The 16369-nt window shown below is 41.4% G+C and overlaps 1 protein-coding gene across 3 annotated transcripts in view; it reads right to left on the reverse strand.

Annotated features, from left to right (window-relative positions):
• Positions 1-12910: 12910 nt before the first annotated feature.
• Positions 12911-16369, reverse strand: part of ADGRD1 (adhesion G protein-coupled receptor D1) — a 242185-nt gene continuing 238726 nt past the window's right edge. For all 3 annotated transcript variants that reach the window (XM_073312940.2, XM_073312941.2, XM_073312938.2), the window contains one exon: positions 12911-16065. In XM_073312940.2, coding sequence (XP_073169041.2) covers positions 15970-16065 — 96 coding nt within the window. In that variant the 3' untranslated portion in view covers positions 12911-15969. The remainder of the gene's footprint in view (positions 16066-16369) is intronic.

Consider the following 16369-nt stretch of genomic DNA (forward strand, 5'->3'; position numbering starts at 1 on the left):
CTTTGCTTTTCAGAGTGATATTTTTGGGCCCTTTAACATGGGGGCCCTCTAGTCAGTGTTATGTCCCACTGTATTAGTGAAGCAAGTTATTCCAGTGAAGGGAACGTGAGGTATGGCTTGATCCAAAGCTCACTGAAGTCAATGCGAGAAATTTCCATTGACTTCAATGGCCTTTGGATCAGGCTCAAAATCTTGTTGTGAAACAGGACCACGAGCCCCCTGGGTCTGATTCCTAGGTCCATTGTTTCACTCCAAAAGTGCCCCCCAAACCAAGAGATGGTAGTGTCATTCTACAGAAGGAGTAACACTAAGGGGTTCTGAAAAGGCCTTCTTCTAAGTGCTCTCCACCAGGAAGATCCTTGCAGCGTGTGGCACAGAGGATGGGGCGTCCAAAAGACACCCAGAGGGAAAAATGGATGGGAAGAGAACAGGTTCGGAAGATCTTTTCCCACACCACTGTGATACACACTCTCTCTCTCTCTCACTACACATATGTTAACATAAACCTACAGTGAAACTGAACTCTGGATTTCAACTAACCCCTGCCCTGGATAATTTAATTTCAGTCACAAACATTCAGGGCTAGTCTACACTAGCAATGCTAAAGCACGTGCCTTGTGTGGTTGCAGTGCGGTGCTGGGAGACAGCTCTCCCAGCACTCTTATAAAAAACAAACAAACCCACCTCCACCAGGGGTGTAGCATCCGGCGCTGTGCACACGGGCACTTTACAGCACTGAAAATTGCTGTGCTCAGGGGTGTGTTCTTTTCCACACCCCTGAGCGAGAAAGTTGCAGTGCTATAAATTGCCAGTGTAGACAAGGCTCAGTTAATTACCAGCTAAATCCTGGATGGAGAAGTTTAATAGTGACTTTTAGTGCTGGAAGGGGAAAAATAAAACTCAGCAGTTCTAATCCTCACGATTGCTCTCTTGTAATCACACAAGTTGGAACCTTAGTTAACAAGTCAATTCCCCCACCGTCCTTCTCATTCCTGGCCATTTTATAAAGAGAATTTACTAGCCAGTAACTCTAATTCATATTAATGTATTCCATTACTAGATTACTGAAAGACTATATCTTGCCCCCTTCAGAAAAACCTCTGTTATAAACAATACCTTTGGCATTGGATTGGGATACAGGTGGCCTTCATTCAATTCTCAGCTGTCTCTCTGATTTCCTGTGTGACCTTGGACGCATAGCTTAATCTCTCTGGGCCTCAGTTCTCCATCTATAAAATGGGGATATTAACATTTCTTTCTCCCACCATTTTTTGGTCTTGTGTATTTAGATGTTGGGCTCTTTGGAGATGGGATCATTTTGTTAGCCTAGCACAATGAAGCCCTGGTCTCGATTTGTGTCATTTACACATGAGAAGATTAATAATAATCTCTGATAAGAAGTCTTACAAAGAATAGCTTTTAGTTGTAGATAAATTCTCAAAACTCTCATCTTACAAACCATCCAGCCATCACAAGGAACACTCCCCTCTCAGTGGCATCTCCTATTGGCTAGTTTAAGCAGCTTCCCATCTATCATGCTGGCTTTTGTAAATTGCAATCTGATGCCTCTCTCTCCGCATTCACTGTGTAGAGAGCCAGGCACCCAACTCAGGCTTTGTGAATTGCAGTGCATTCCTGTGATTTTTCTATGCAACTAAAGTTTTAGGTGTTGTGATGCTGAGTACTTTTGTGAATCTAGGCTTGAGTGCCTTGTTTATGACATTTCAGCACTTTTAACCTTTGAAGGGGGTGTCAGTTCAAATCAGCTGAATGCAAGGATATGTCCTAGATCCATCTGTACAGGAGAAATACATTTCCTGGATACTGATATTATCTGAGTCCAAACCATCTGTAACATATTTCATACAAAACTGCACAACTGAATATGAGCTACCTCAGCATAGGCACAATTTACTCAGCCATTTGATGGCATCATCATCAGCCAGGAGGTGAGTCAGTTGCCTACCATCAAAATAAGTCAGTGAGCACTTGTCAAGGAAATGTGACATAGTCTGAATTGACTGCAGGGGCATCGCCGGTCATTAGAAAAACCCCATTTAAAGAGATTAGCCATGCAGTTGCCCTGTCCTGTGCAAAACCGGTTCAGAGATGACCACAGGTACCATGGCAGAGCAAAACCTGGTGGCCAGATGATTGGGTCAGTGACGAGAGAGTGATTAACAGCTGTTGTCGCTGAGCACTCGTTGCGCCAAGCAGACACACCGTCATGTCCTGTGGTGGCATAAATGACCACACAGAGCGCCTAGAAGACAGGCGAGCTGGCGGGTGGTTGAAGAGGTCTGTGTACAAATGCAGGTCGCTGTTCTCACAGATCTTAGCCAGCACCATGATAGAGGCCCTCTCACAGTGAAGATGGGGCAGTGCTATGTTACTAAGTTTTGGTAGCCCTGGGAACAGAATTGCACGTAACGTCCCAGTAACAATGCAGGTAGCTTTGTTCAGCTGTACATTGACCAGCCTTGAATGAGACAAGTGACACCAGGCAGGAGCACAGTACTCTGCTGTTGAATAGTAGAGGGCAAGGGCTGATGTGTTCAAAGCAACTGGGCACTCACGCCCCAGGTTGAACTGGCCAATTTTCTGAGCAGGTTGTTTCTAGTGCTGAGTTTTGCTGCCATCTTCTTCAAATGGTTATGGTACGTTAATGACCTATCCAATGTCACACCAAGGTGTGTCACACAAAGCATTGACTGCCATTTAGTGTTTGGGTCCTGAATAACTGGAGTAATCAGCACTTGGCAAGCAAGCACAGTATGGAGAAAGGGGACCTAAATGAATAGACTTTTGCCTTCTTCTGTTGGGGGACAAAAGATAGTGATATGGTGTAATCCCCGAATCACGATTTGGCCCTTTGTTCTTAATCAGTTTATCTAGGGTTGGTAGATACATTACTTCTCTTTATGCCCCGCAGTTATTTATTGTAAGTAAATAAATAAATAAGAGACATACAATTTGTTAATCAATATACAAATTACATAGGGGCTGATCCTCAAAGGGCATAAACTGAAGCCAATGAACTTATGATAGTTTATGCCAGCTGAGGATCTACACCTTAGAGTCTGGTGTCTGCTTGGTTCATCAGGACAACATTTTGAGGAAACTCAAGGCCAGTTAAATTACAAGGATTATATTAGTAAATGAATCATTTTACTAATAAACCACTTAATCTGCTTTATAGACATCCTCAGATTTTTATCACAGGGGCCCAACATCTGTTTCCCTTGTGTGGCAGAACAATGGATGTAAATGTGAAAAAGGGAGAGGGGGAGTCTAACTGCTATTAACACTCACTCCCACAATGGCTAACTAATTGATTTGTAAGGTGGGGGTGGGGGAGGAAGAAGTGTCTGGGAGCAAGTTACATAAAATAACAAGAGGTTCATACCTGAAAGAATGAACAGGGGAACAAGAACTGTAAATAAATGTGATTACCATGAACAGAGCCTGGTTGGCCAACATTTACCTTGTAATTGATTTTACTGTATAAAAACACCATCTGTAGGAACAAAAAAGCAGAAGGTAGAAGCATTGTGAGCATAGCCTTTCCACTGTCTTAAACTGCCTCCATCAATCCATAAAATTAATATTGGAGTAAAAGAACCATCTGTAGCGGGTATATGAAATACAGCAGAATTATTGCACAAAGACTTCCCAGTGATGCTGAAATGAGTGAGACTAGATAACTATAATGAATGCTGGAGTTTTTGCAGACTACCTACTGGCAGAAAAATTATTAATTCTCTCTCTGTCTGCCTGCCTGTGTCTTCCTCTCGCCCAAACCCATTATTGGACTGAAGCGCACTGAAGGGTGTTAAATGTCAGTCATTTGTTTTCATTATTGTTCATCTCGCTATGCCCAGGGGCCTTATAGGTGCTGGCTCGAACTGAAATTGGAAGGGCCAAAACTCACCTAGCTGTTCTTGCATCCCAACAACAAATGAGAAACAGCATAAATCTGGTGAGAGAGACTCTTCCCAGAAGACTTCCAGCTCAATTTGGCAGACTCAGGTGTCTTGGCCAAGCTTTGAATAAGCACCCTGCTTAGTCCAAGCCAAGCCCAAACTCCAAACAAGTTGAAATTTCACATCACAAATTCTAGCCTTTTATGAGAAGACCAGTGCTAGCCCTCATAGAGCAGCCTGATCTCCTCCTAGGGCTGGCCTTTAAACCATCGGTGGGGGCTGCAGAGCAGCAAGGGAGTGGGAACACCAGCCCGATCTTTTTGAGCCCCTACCAAAACCCCTCACCAGCAAGATGTACAGCAATGTGCACCAGGCCTCCAGTTCTCTTCCCCACAACAAACTCTCTCTGAAGTTCTTCCCAAGGGTGGACATTAGACATCCACTAGGATCAGCAGCATTAACCTTTATACAGCTAGCTCCTTTTGCTTGTCATGAATTCCTGTCCCACGGGAGAGGGCAGAACAAGCAGGGGGCTGTCATCAGGGGGGTATCAGTCAGGGCTGTAATGAATTGTGGCTGCTCCCTTTTCTAGAATCAACAGCGTAGAGGAATTCTCCATCAAAATGATTTTTCTTGACATAAAATGCAGATTACACATACACACAAATTTCACATGGCTTTTGATAAGCCAGTTGTACATCAGCCCAAATTTGCTCAAAACTGGAAAGTCCCAATTTTTGAAAGTGTGGGCTAAATTTCATATTTGTTTGGAAACCCAATTCTAGGCAGTTTGTCCAAAGTGTTCATAGTGAAACAGCTCCATTCACCAGGTATATTACCTGAAGAGCAGCTCTATTACATTAAGAGTTTTGATACCCAGATAGAAAATTCTCTTCTGTTTCTTTTCACAATAAGTTGTTGTACATCCAAGAGGGACTGTTTTGTTCTTGCAGAAAGCACTGTTTTATGTACACCGCACAGAAACCAAAGGGGCATGATGTCCCCATAAAAAGCATATTTGTCTGGAAATACCTAAAGTAACAACAAAGATTGAAGAAGAAATGTTTTTCTCTCTTTCACGTTATTTGGTGCATGGAACAGCCCTTGTGGCTCAATCCAACAAACTGCCTGACTTCAAGCGCACAAGCAGTTCCTTTTGACTTCAGCCATCTCGGACTTAAATAGGATTTACTCATGCCTTTAACGTTGCTCATGTGATTAAGCATTAGCTGGATCGTGTCCTTTGTGTGTAGTCAGGTGGGTCTTTCACACTGGAACCGTCTCTCATTACTTTGGAATACGTCATGCCTTCAAGAGGCTGATGGTAGCCTCCTCAGCAGACCTAGATTGCTCAGTGTTCATTGTTACTATGATTTGTACTGCAGCGGCACTTAGTGTGCTGAGCGCTGTACAGACTGTACAGAGTGAGAGAGAGTCCCTGTCCCAAAGAGCTTATGTCAGAGTCTTAATAGACAAGACAAATGGAGGGTGGGAGGGAAAACAGAGGCCCAGAGAAGTGAAGTGACTTGCCCAAGTTCATACAGCAGGTGAGAGAGAGCTAACTCCTGACTCTCAGCTCAGACCCCACTGCTTCCTTCTAAGTGGCTATTCTCCCCCAAATAAGCTTTGGTCTTGTGATAGTTGAGTATGGGGCAGGTTTTGTCCCTTATTTTGTTGTTCGTTTTTGTACAATAAATACCATTCCTATTTCAGTGTCTGAATCCAGCAATTTAGGGAGTGTAAAATATCACTGACTTTGGAAGAAATGACTTGTACTCCTGAGCCACCTCAGACCAATGGGGAGCTGTTTTATACATTTTTCCAGCTAAATCACAGATCCAAGTGAAAAAATCTAGAACATTGTGTGGCTTTGTGGTGCTCCCTGGAGGATCCCTGGTCCCAGAATCAATGACTGGATTACACTGCTCCGTAAACGTAGTTTGGTTTTTTTCTCAGCAGTGACAGATATATTGATATCATTCTTCATTTTCCTTAACTGCTACCAAAGAGAGCTCACAATGGAGAGGAGGTTGCTTAGAGAAAATAGGGAAAGGGATTGCAGAGGTTCTTCGCATGTGTATTATGGCAGTCAACAAAGTGGATACATGCCTGCTATACAGATGTGTCACACCATGATATGCCTTGATCCCCACTACAAAATGTAAGCAATACACACTGGTCATGTATTGCTGGGCTGCATGTATTTAGTGGTTTGGGGGAGGGGGAGCAGGGGAGAATCACTCATGATAAGGATATACAAACTGAGGGGGTAGGGGACAGTTGGATACAATAAGCACCCATTGTGCAACCTGGACTCACAATGAGAAACACTTGCATTCAGGTACAGCACTTGAAGTCACCTGGATAGATGGAGGCAAAGAAACCTTTTTCTTTTATTCCGGGGGAGCTAGTGTAAATGTGCTAACATGAGAGCTTTTGGACATCACTTTAATGAGTAGTTTTGTACCATAACTAAATTTTCCCACTTTTAATAAAATGAGATAAACGAGCTTCTGTTCCAAACACAGGATTTCCTTTCTTAACGTTATCCTTAAATTTTAGGAGGAACTAGAGCTCCTCCCCAGCCTCACAGTTGTCTATGCCCATGGATTAGTGGTATAGAGCTCATCATCATGAATAATGGCCATACTTCTCGCCCCTATCTGCGTTGCATATGTTGGAGCAGCTGCCGGTTTTTGAGCAGTCTGAACGGAATGCACAAAAACATATCAAAAGGAACGCACAGTGGGCATGTATGTTTGGAAATTCCATCCACAGCCTGACCCATACCAAGAGATCTGTGCAATTTTAAAAAGTCATAAGTGCTGCTACCTTAAACCTTGACCCAAAGCCCACTGAAGTCAGTGGACGTCATTCTCTTCGTTTCAGTGGGCTTTGGATCCAGCCCTTAGACACACTCAATGGTCCATTGAACATTATAAAATAAACATCCATCTATCTTCCCATCCCTGTGTATTTAGAGAGTCTCAATCACCTCATTATCTATCCACTCATCTATAGATGCAGATCTTCAAACTAGTAATATTTAGTTCATTATGTGATTGCCATATGTTACTACTTAGAAGTGAACAGAAACTATTTTATTTATGCAATGCAAATCTTTTAGATCAAGAAACTTCTCTGTGGGCTATTTTGCCTTAGATAAGCTAATCAAAAACATTACGAAAGCTTCTATTTCAAGCTGGAATTCATGAATAAGGGCAAAGGCTTAGTCAAGTTGCGTATACACTTGCCAGCACTAACCTAATTGATTTTGCTGGATGTTAATCAGCTTTCCGATTTAAACATTTAGTCTGTTGTGTGTATGGCATTGTTTTATATACAGTGATCTTACAAAATAATTATGGGTGGTGTTTATTATTTGGCTTTTAAGGCTGATGCTGAGTGATCATCTGCATATTAAATGTAGCATTTACTTGTTGGTGTTGGAAGAACATATTGTTGAGCAATCTTCTGCATGTTTGGTTTTTTTAGATACACCCACGCATAGTACACTTTCCACCTCCAACCCAGCAATGATGACAGACAAAAAAGGAACAGTCTGATGTTACAAGCGGGAATTATTTCTCAAAGTCAGACTTGAAAGATTTAGACAAATGATCTCTGTTATTGACAACAGTGACCCCCTTCTATGCACAGAACTGGTTGCAAAAACACACGGGCCAAATCTGACCCTTTTGAAGACAAACTGCACAAATGAGATAATTTGACCCCTCTCTCTGTGTTTTCACAGGAATGGGATGTTTATATCAGTTTTGAGGTCATTGTGTTCATCTTACAGTTGTTGCAGATGCAAATTGCTCCTCATCTCAGCTGGAAGCTATGATCAGAAATTTAGTTCTGTTTCTGCAGAAGCTCTACAGGATGTCAATCTGGCATATGTATTCCGTACTAAACAGTCTATACCAAAAGTTGTATGCAGTATAGTTGTAGCCATGTTGGTCCCAGGATATTAGAGAGAGACAAGGTGGGTGAGGTAATATCTTTGATTAGGCCAACTTCTGTTGGTGAGAGAGACAAGCTTTTGAGCCACACACAGCTCTTCTCCAGATCTGGGAAAGGTACTCCCACATCGCAGCTAAATCCAAGGTGGAAAAGATTGTTTAGCATAAGTAGTTAGTATATATTCTAATGGACCATTCAAGGTCTGGAACCCACTACCCCACTTTTTATGTCCTATGACTGCAGAGCACAGTTGCCAACTTTCACGTGGTAAATAAGCACCCCGACTTTCACAATAAACCAGAAATCAAGCTAATCCCATTTCAAAACAAGGCCAAAACAAGCCAATCCCTAAGAACCCCAACACTCTGTGATTAGATCCCCCGGCATTCAGTCTGGGACTGTGGTGGGCCTGCCGTGCACCCCTGATTCTCACCCCTCCACCTTTGTCCCTGCTTTCTGGGAGCCGATCAAAAAAAAGAAGCTACAAGCCAAACAAGCAGAAAGCTACAATCCAAAAACTAGCCAACAAGCAACACACTAGCCAAGTAAGCCAAAAACAAGCCCAATTTCTGTGGGGTTTTTTGCGGGTTTGGTATGTCTGTTGCAGAGATGTTAAAGGGCAACTCTACCTTGAATGGTCACTTAGAATATGCTAAATAATCTGTTCCACCTTGCATTTAACCTTGAGGATTTAAGTGGTGTATAGGCGAATTTCACGCACTGTCCCAGAGGTTAGGTTCCAAATGAAGTGGCAATGGTTGCTGCATTTTGTGGCCTGTAGCATACAAGTCACATAAATGAAAGGCATTAAAAAGCAGAAAGTCTTATGGGTGGGTTTGTTGGGTTTTTTAAAAATAATTAAATCAATATTTTAAATTTGTATTAATAACTTGTTTTGATTGCATTTCATCACTGAAGCATAATCTCCCTATGAGAACTGTCAAGAGTGGAAAAGTACATATCAACGAACACAGGACATTAATTCATGCATGGACCTAATGATCCCTAAGAAAGACATATTCCAGGGTGTCCCTAAATGCTGGGTTTTATATTTGCCTCTCTGATTTATCTCAAAGATGTATAAAATCGCATGTAGGCAGAGTGCTCTCTATTAATTAGTCATCTGCAAGTCTTAATGCACGATGTTTAGTTTATTGTGCGCAAAATATAGCATAGGCACAAAGTTGGGTGTTTTTTTTATAATCTCTCATTCCTCTAAGCGTCCCTGAAACCTTGACAAATACTACTTAAGCCTCCTGTGAGGAAGGTTACTGTAACAGCCATCAACTCTGTTGTCTCCAGAGATTAAAACCTGGAGCTCTAAGTCAGTGACAGCAGGGCTTTGGAGTCTTTTTCCCAATAATCTATTGTCCTCTATTCCCCCAATAACCGGTTTTTAGAGGATAGAGCATGAATGGTTGGGGCTCAGTGATAAGCCTTCCCTACACTTGGTCAAGTCGTCGGGGGCGAGTCTTAAAAACAAAATTGCAGAAAGCAGCAATACTATTGTTGTCCTAATCCTTTTTCTAAAATGTCAAGGTCCTAATAAATTAGACCAACATGTTCAAAGAGGGCTAGTGATTTTGGGTGCCTCTGTTTTCGGTTGGCCAGCTTGAGACACCTTGAAAGGGCATGATTTTGAGAAGGTGCTGACTACCCACCCTCTGAAAATCTGGCCCCTTTATATCAAGTATGGTGCTCAGAATCACTAGTGAAATCTTGGCTTCGGATTTTAGTGCCTTGCCTGCTATACGCATCATTCTGCTTGCTTGGTGTTAGGCATATACCCATCTAGGGGAATGCTCAAATGGGAAAGTGAAACTCCCAGTCGATCCAATTTTCACACAACAAGCACCGGAGAATAGTGGGGGAAGATAAATTACCCTTTTTTCAAAAATCTGGGTAAATTAGATAATCTGTTCCTTTCTCTTCTGGTTCTTATTGGCTAATTATCTGAGAATTGTCATCCAATCAAGGAAGCTGCTTGGTTATTTACATGCTGAACAGTAAGCAAGAACCATCCTTTCAACTCAGAATTTATTTAACACATTCGAGCTCTGGGGAAAATGCTGATGTCTGTAGCGTATTTAGCATTGCAACCAACCCTCACAAGATGAAAGATAGTCTCCCAATTCAAAGAACATAAGGAATTATTGAGGAAGAAAATTGTCTGAACAAGGGCAATTACAGCAATAACTATCCATGACGTAAATGGTATCAGGTCATACAAGCATAACCTAAGATGTAATGAAAATACTTCAAAGGCAAACATGCTGTAAATCAGACACAATATAATATCATTTATTACTCTGTTGGGGATGATAAAGGTAAAAGAAAATCTCTTTATTTCACAAGATAGAAGGAAAAGATACCTACAGTATATTCCCTGCTGCTTTGCTTTAGGCAAAATAAGTAAGGTTTTGTAGCATATACAGAGAGTATTTGAGTCCCTACAGTAGAATCCTTGTCATCTAAAGCCCAAACTTCCATTTTAACTTCCTGGAATATAATCACTCTAATTATGCTCGCTCTCTCTCTCTCTCTCACACACACACACAGCCCCCAGTGGGAATTGAGTTAGTGTGGTGTATTAATTATGCTAGATCTCTCTCTAACCTTGAAACCATTTGACATCTTTGCTTTTGCACTTGTGTGATGATTAAGCTTCTTGCAGCTGTATGAGTTTCATCATGGAGATATTGCATTTCTGGTCTACGTTTATATTATCTGTTGTTTAAAATAAGGAGGAGGAAAAAGAAACTGGATCCAAAATGTGAAAGTAGTAAGGGGTGGCAAAAGCTTGTAGCTTTTGTGATATACTTTGTTATGGCCTGAATCCTCATTCCAGGATGAAACTCTGTCATGTATAGAGGGTCAGCAAGAGGCCCATGTGCCACTGAAGTCCTACTTCTGAGGGCTCAAGTGAGACCTAAACCTTGTGCTGCACTTCTGCACAGGTGAATTTCACCTAGAGTGACAAGATAGCAAGTGTAAAAAATCAGGACAGGAGGTGAGGGGCAATAGGGGCCTATATAAGACAAAGCCCTGAGTATCAGGACTGTCCCTATAAAATCGAGACATCTGGTCACCTTAATTTCACTGCATAGCTCACAGCCTGAGCACAGGGGTTGCGTGTTGAGAATTCTGCAGCAATTAGGGGAATCCTTGAATACGGTCTGTAAGTATCTACATGGGGAACAAATAGTTACTGATGGGCTTTTCACTCTGGCAGAGAAAGGTATAACACAATCCACTGGCTAGAAGCTAGACAAATTCAGACTGGAAATATGGTGTACATTTTTAATGGTGAGAGTAATTAACCACTGGAACAATATACCAGGGGTCTTGGTGGATTCTCCATCACTGGTAATTTTTAAAATCAAGTTTGGATTTTTTTTAAAAAAAATTATATGCTTAAGAAATTATTTTGGAGGAGTTCTATGTCTTGTGTTATAGAGGAGATTAGACTGGATGATCACAGCGGTTCCTTCTGGCCTTGGAATCATTGAATCCTTCCCATCAGGCATTACTCTACTGATTCTATAGGTTTCTGTACATTTTTTCAAAAAGAAAAGGAGTACTTGTGGCACCTTAGAGACTAACCAATTTATTTGAGCATGAGCTTTTGTGAGCTACAGCTCACTTCTGTAGCTCACGAAAGCTTATGTTCAAATAAATTGGTTAGTCTCTAAGGTGCCACAAGTACTCCTTTTCTTTTTGCGAATACAGACTAACACGGCTGTTACTCTGAAACCTGTACATTTTTGCTGCTTCTGTGACCACCTGTAGTGGGAAATTTAATGGCTCCTTGCTGATCTACTGGGCCCTGCTCCTCCATGCTCACGTGCTATGGTGCATTCATTAGTCTGACCGCCACCTCAGGGGGGATGTACACAGCAAAGTAAAAAGTTAGGGAGAATGTGTCTCCCTCAGTGGTTAACAGGTGCACGCTCTCTCTCTCACTGCAGGGCCTAGAGGAGGGGAAGGAGCTAAGGAAATGGAATGGGAAGTGGTGGGAAAACAGGGATGGCTCCCCGGAGTAAGACTGCAAATCGCCATGGAATGTTAATTGGTGCTCCTTGCATCAGTCTTCTCCTGTTCTGTAGCATTTTACACACTCACACACACCCTCTCTGTCTCCCTCTCTCTCTCTAGTGGAGAGGCTAGGTGTTTCCAGTCTCTGTGGGGGAGACAATGGCATGGGGGTAGAATGGGCTTACAAGAGATCGGGGAGCTTTAGCATAAGAGAAGGGCCATGAGCTCGTTGTATCCAGCCAGGTATGTGCAGGGCATGTTCCTACATTTCTCAGAGATCGCTGGCTGGATGTGCAGAGCCACTAACACTCCACCATCTGAGCGGTCACTGTCCCAACTCACCGAGCAGCTTCATGCATCTGGAAATCTCCTCCTTTCCGGATTTTACCACGGACGATGACGCTCTACCCTACTATGACAAACCAGAATGCTATTTGTCACACCCATTGTCTGAATGAGGGCAATTACAGCAATCACTATCCATCATCTCAGTGGTATCAGGTCATCCAAACATAACCTGCAATGTGAAGGCCAATTGGCCCGCTAGGAATCAGTCCTGGCTCGGCTATTGGAATGACCACGTTACAAAAAGTAATCCTTCAACTGCAGCCTCGGCAAACACGCTCCTTCTTAAGGTGCGGGAATGACATTCCCCAGTATATTCTGTGGATATAAAGTTTAAAACAAAAATGTTGCCTACATAGTATCTTGGTGATACTGTACTAGGCCACATGTTGTGAGTACTTCAGGGGGATTTCTCACATGAGTAAGGATTGATATGCTAAGGCACAGTGTTTGTACTTCCCTAAGAAACTATATATTTCCAATGTTCTTTAACCCATGTGAATAAATGGAACAAACACAAAATCTTGTTAGAAAATTAAATGTTTTGTTTTATTTTGGAAAAAAACATTTAATTATTACTTACTTGCAAAGTCATTCTTGCTACATAATCTACTTTAAAACTCACATCTCATTCAATTAAGATTTCATACCATTGAGAAAATGATGCTGTCCTGAAGAAATACTACAAAAGTTGCCATATGCAAGCCCATAAATAAACTGCATGATTTTCATGCTTTAAAAGACTGAGGATAAGATTCATTTCAAGCATTTCTATTTCAGTATATTTTCTGCATTCAGTAAAACTATGAAAAATACATAGAATCAAACAAGATGAACAGACTTAGGTGGGGATGGACATTTACAGTATGCTTGTGGGTTTTTTACTACTTTATCAGAAACTAAAGAGGCAAACAAAAGAAACTCCATTGCCATTACTAATAATACAGTGTTCTAACTCCTAAACTCACGTGACATAACCAAGATATACTACTTTATGTTCAAAATGCACAGATAAAGCATGGGACACAGGTTATGTACTGGAAAACATTGCAGTATCTACAATAGGTCTCAATACATATGGGTTAATGAATGTTCACTCCTTATATAATACATCTATGTCATAGTCCAAAATGTTTAAAAAATCATGTTCATGATTCATTGAGTCTGCTGATGTATTTTGGGGACCATGTTATATGTTGCACCTGGGTAAAAAAAATAGACTTAACCCTTTATAGTAGATGCTGTTGTACTGTATGTCAAATGTTATTTTCAAATGGATCTATGATAATCATTGTTACTGACAGTAACTTAGGTGACTGCTGTAAATTTAGCGTAGGAGTAACGTTCAAAGTGAGAAATGGCACAGTGGGAATTATAAATATTTTAAAATCCAGGTTTTTCTTAAACCCCCTGTATTTTCTATGACTCATTCACAACATCGCTTTTAATACAACATAATGATTAGAATAGAAATCGCCTAATAGGGTTAAAATCTATATCCATGGTCACAGGTTTTTTTTTTAAAATGTCCTCCGGTATCAAAAATATGTTTAAATATTTTATCAGCACACAACACAGACACTCTGAACCCTGTTATCACAGTACAGTTCTGTTACAAGAACCTGCTTCCATATATTCCAGTCGCTCTTTCTATTGTATCTTTTGGAACAGACATTCTCTTTCCAGAAGGGTCTGCTATATTTACACAGTTGTGATAATTATTCCAATACTCAAAGAGCTAAGAGCAAGCCTATGCACAAAAGCCAATAGAGAGAGAGAGTCACTTAAATATTTAGCTTTCTTCTTTCCCTGCTTTTACATTTAGCTGTCAACAAAATAGAATTATTCTGCTCACAGGATTAGAATTAATAAATGGCTGTATTTACAAGTATTTATGATAGACACAGTGGGCCAAATTCTGCTCTGTTTTGCCTGTGTAAATCTGGAGTAAATTTGTTTAAGTTAATGCAATAACTGCAGAATTTGATTAACTTTTTAGTTAGTTAGGGAACAAATCCTGGTCCCCTAAAACCAATGATAAAACTCCCACTAACTTCAATGGGAGACTGTCACTGACTTCAGTGGATCAGCCTTGGCCTTAACTTTGGAAGGTATAAACATTAAATTAAGTAGGGAAAGATACTTTGAAAATACTGGTTCAAATCCTCAGCCCCCTTACAGCTGGTGACACAAAGCATTGGGAAAGCAAGCACCAACTACCTAGGGGTTTGCCTACTGAAGGGGAATCCCCGGGTGAGATGGGGGCAGCATGGGGAGGGGGTGTTAGAAATATGGCGAGGAGAAAAGACGTGGCTGCAATGGCGTTTTTATCTGAGCAGACTGGGCTGGTGGAGTGTTCCCTTTGGGACCATTGTTGCTGAGCAAATAGAGCAAGATGCATGTTTTTGAGGCCAAATTAGCCCCTGGGCAGCCTCAAGATAATAGGGGCATATTCATGGCAAAACCCACCTTGTTCTCCCCCACCAACCCCGCTGGGTGGGCACAATAATAGTGCAGCTGAGGGTCTGCTTCAGTGTGTCCAAACTACCTTCAGTGAATTACCCACTGACACAATCTACAAGAACCAGGAAGACATTGCTCCAGTGAAAAATGAGTCTTCCCCCCCCCCATGAAGATACCACATAATTGTATTAGAAGCAAAAGCTGCTGAATGCTGAGTAGTGTCTAAACCACAAAAGACTGTCTTGAGGTCTGTTTAAAAGCTGTCTGTAGATACCAATACACAGACCGATCTTCAGTCTTGCTACCTTCACAGTATTTTGTTGGAATTCAGTGTCTCATTCTGACCACTAAAAGGAGAAAGATAAGTCACAGTGTGGGTTTTGATTTCCAGAAGCTACAGGTCAATTCCATTTGTGAAATGTGTGTGATGGACCATTGTTGATCTGTCTGAAAGACTGAGACAACTAGCTTCTATTACGGTTAGTCAGCAGACAGAAATCACCCTTTAAATGAAACTAACATTGCAGATTGGAGCAGGGCAGTCAGAGCCATTTATATCTATTGCAGATCTGGAAAAAGGAATATCTAAAAAGTTAGCAGTCTGTGTGTGTGCACACGTGATTTGTGTGTATGTAGACCTAGTGTATATCTGCTTCACTGGTCCCAAGTCTACAGAGTGGGCTGAATGGCTGGAATTTTTCTTTTTTTCCCTCAAGGTCTGGCTTCTTTACAGTTTTCCCATAAAATGCCTGTTGGCAGTATGTGGTGTTAATAAATTTCTCTGGGATAATTGGATTACTTAAGATATTACATGTAAACAGAGAGTGCACAGCTAAACAAGAATAGCCCTGTTACAACATCACAATTGGAAGCATTTCATTTTCAGAGCATAAAAATGCATTTTTCCTGAAATACGTGACCTTTAGATTTAGATCGCAATAACCGTCCCATCCCTAGTGTTGTCATCGTCACTGACAAAACCATCCAGTGTACAGCAGTGCTAGTTACTCTGCAGCTATTGCTGATGGTCGATTGCATTACACCCTGGAAGGGAGGCAAATGAAGACAGACTTGTACATACTCGGCAAAGCAATATGGCAAATTCCAATTTATTAGGCATTGATTAGAAGAGCAGTTCCTACTGGCATTAATGGTGAGAAAATACTGGGGGGGGGGGCACTGTACTGGAGATCCTGAAGGTATGGCTTGATTTTTCAGAGAGAATCTGGGTCTAATATCAGACTGCTGATAAATCAATCTGATTGGCTGAATTGGTACTCTTGTCCCAGGTGTTCATCTTCGTAGGAGTTGTACCTGGCCTATTCCCAGTCATCTGGAAGACAAAAAAGTATTGAAACTGGATTTACTTCTTTTGGTAAATCACCATTGACTGGAGGACATGAAAGCCTGAAAGCATCAATCTAGACTCCACATTACCTTAGACTCTTGAGAGCACAAGCCATAAAGGAGCCATTTAACATGTATTGTCAGGAATTATTCAGTGATCATTGCCAATCATTTCAGAAGCTATCATTTCTAATAGCCAGTTTTCTCATAAAATAAATTTATTTTGTCTCAAGACATCTTAAGCTGTCCTCGAGTCGGGGAGAGAGAGGGGAATGCATATATACACACTG

Source organism: Lepidochelys kempii, chromosome 15 (genome assembly GCF_965140285.1).
Source record: "Lepidochelys kempii isolate rLepKem1 chromosome 15, rLepKem1.hap1, whole genome shotgun sequence".
In the NCBI taxonomy this organism is placed as follows: domain Eukaryota; kingdom Metazoa; phylum Chordata; order Testudines; family Cheloniidae; genus Lepidochelys; species Lepidochelys kempii.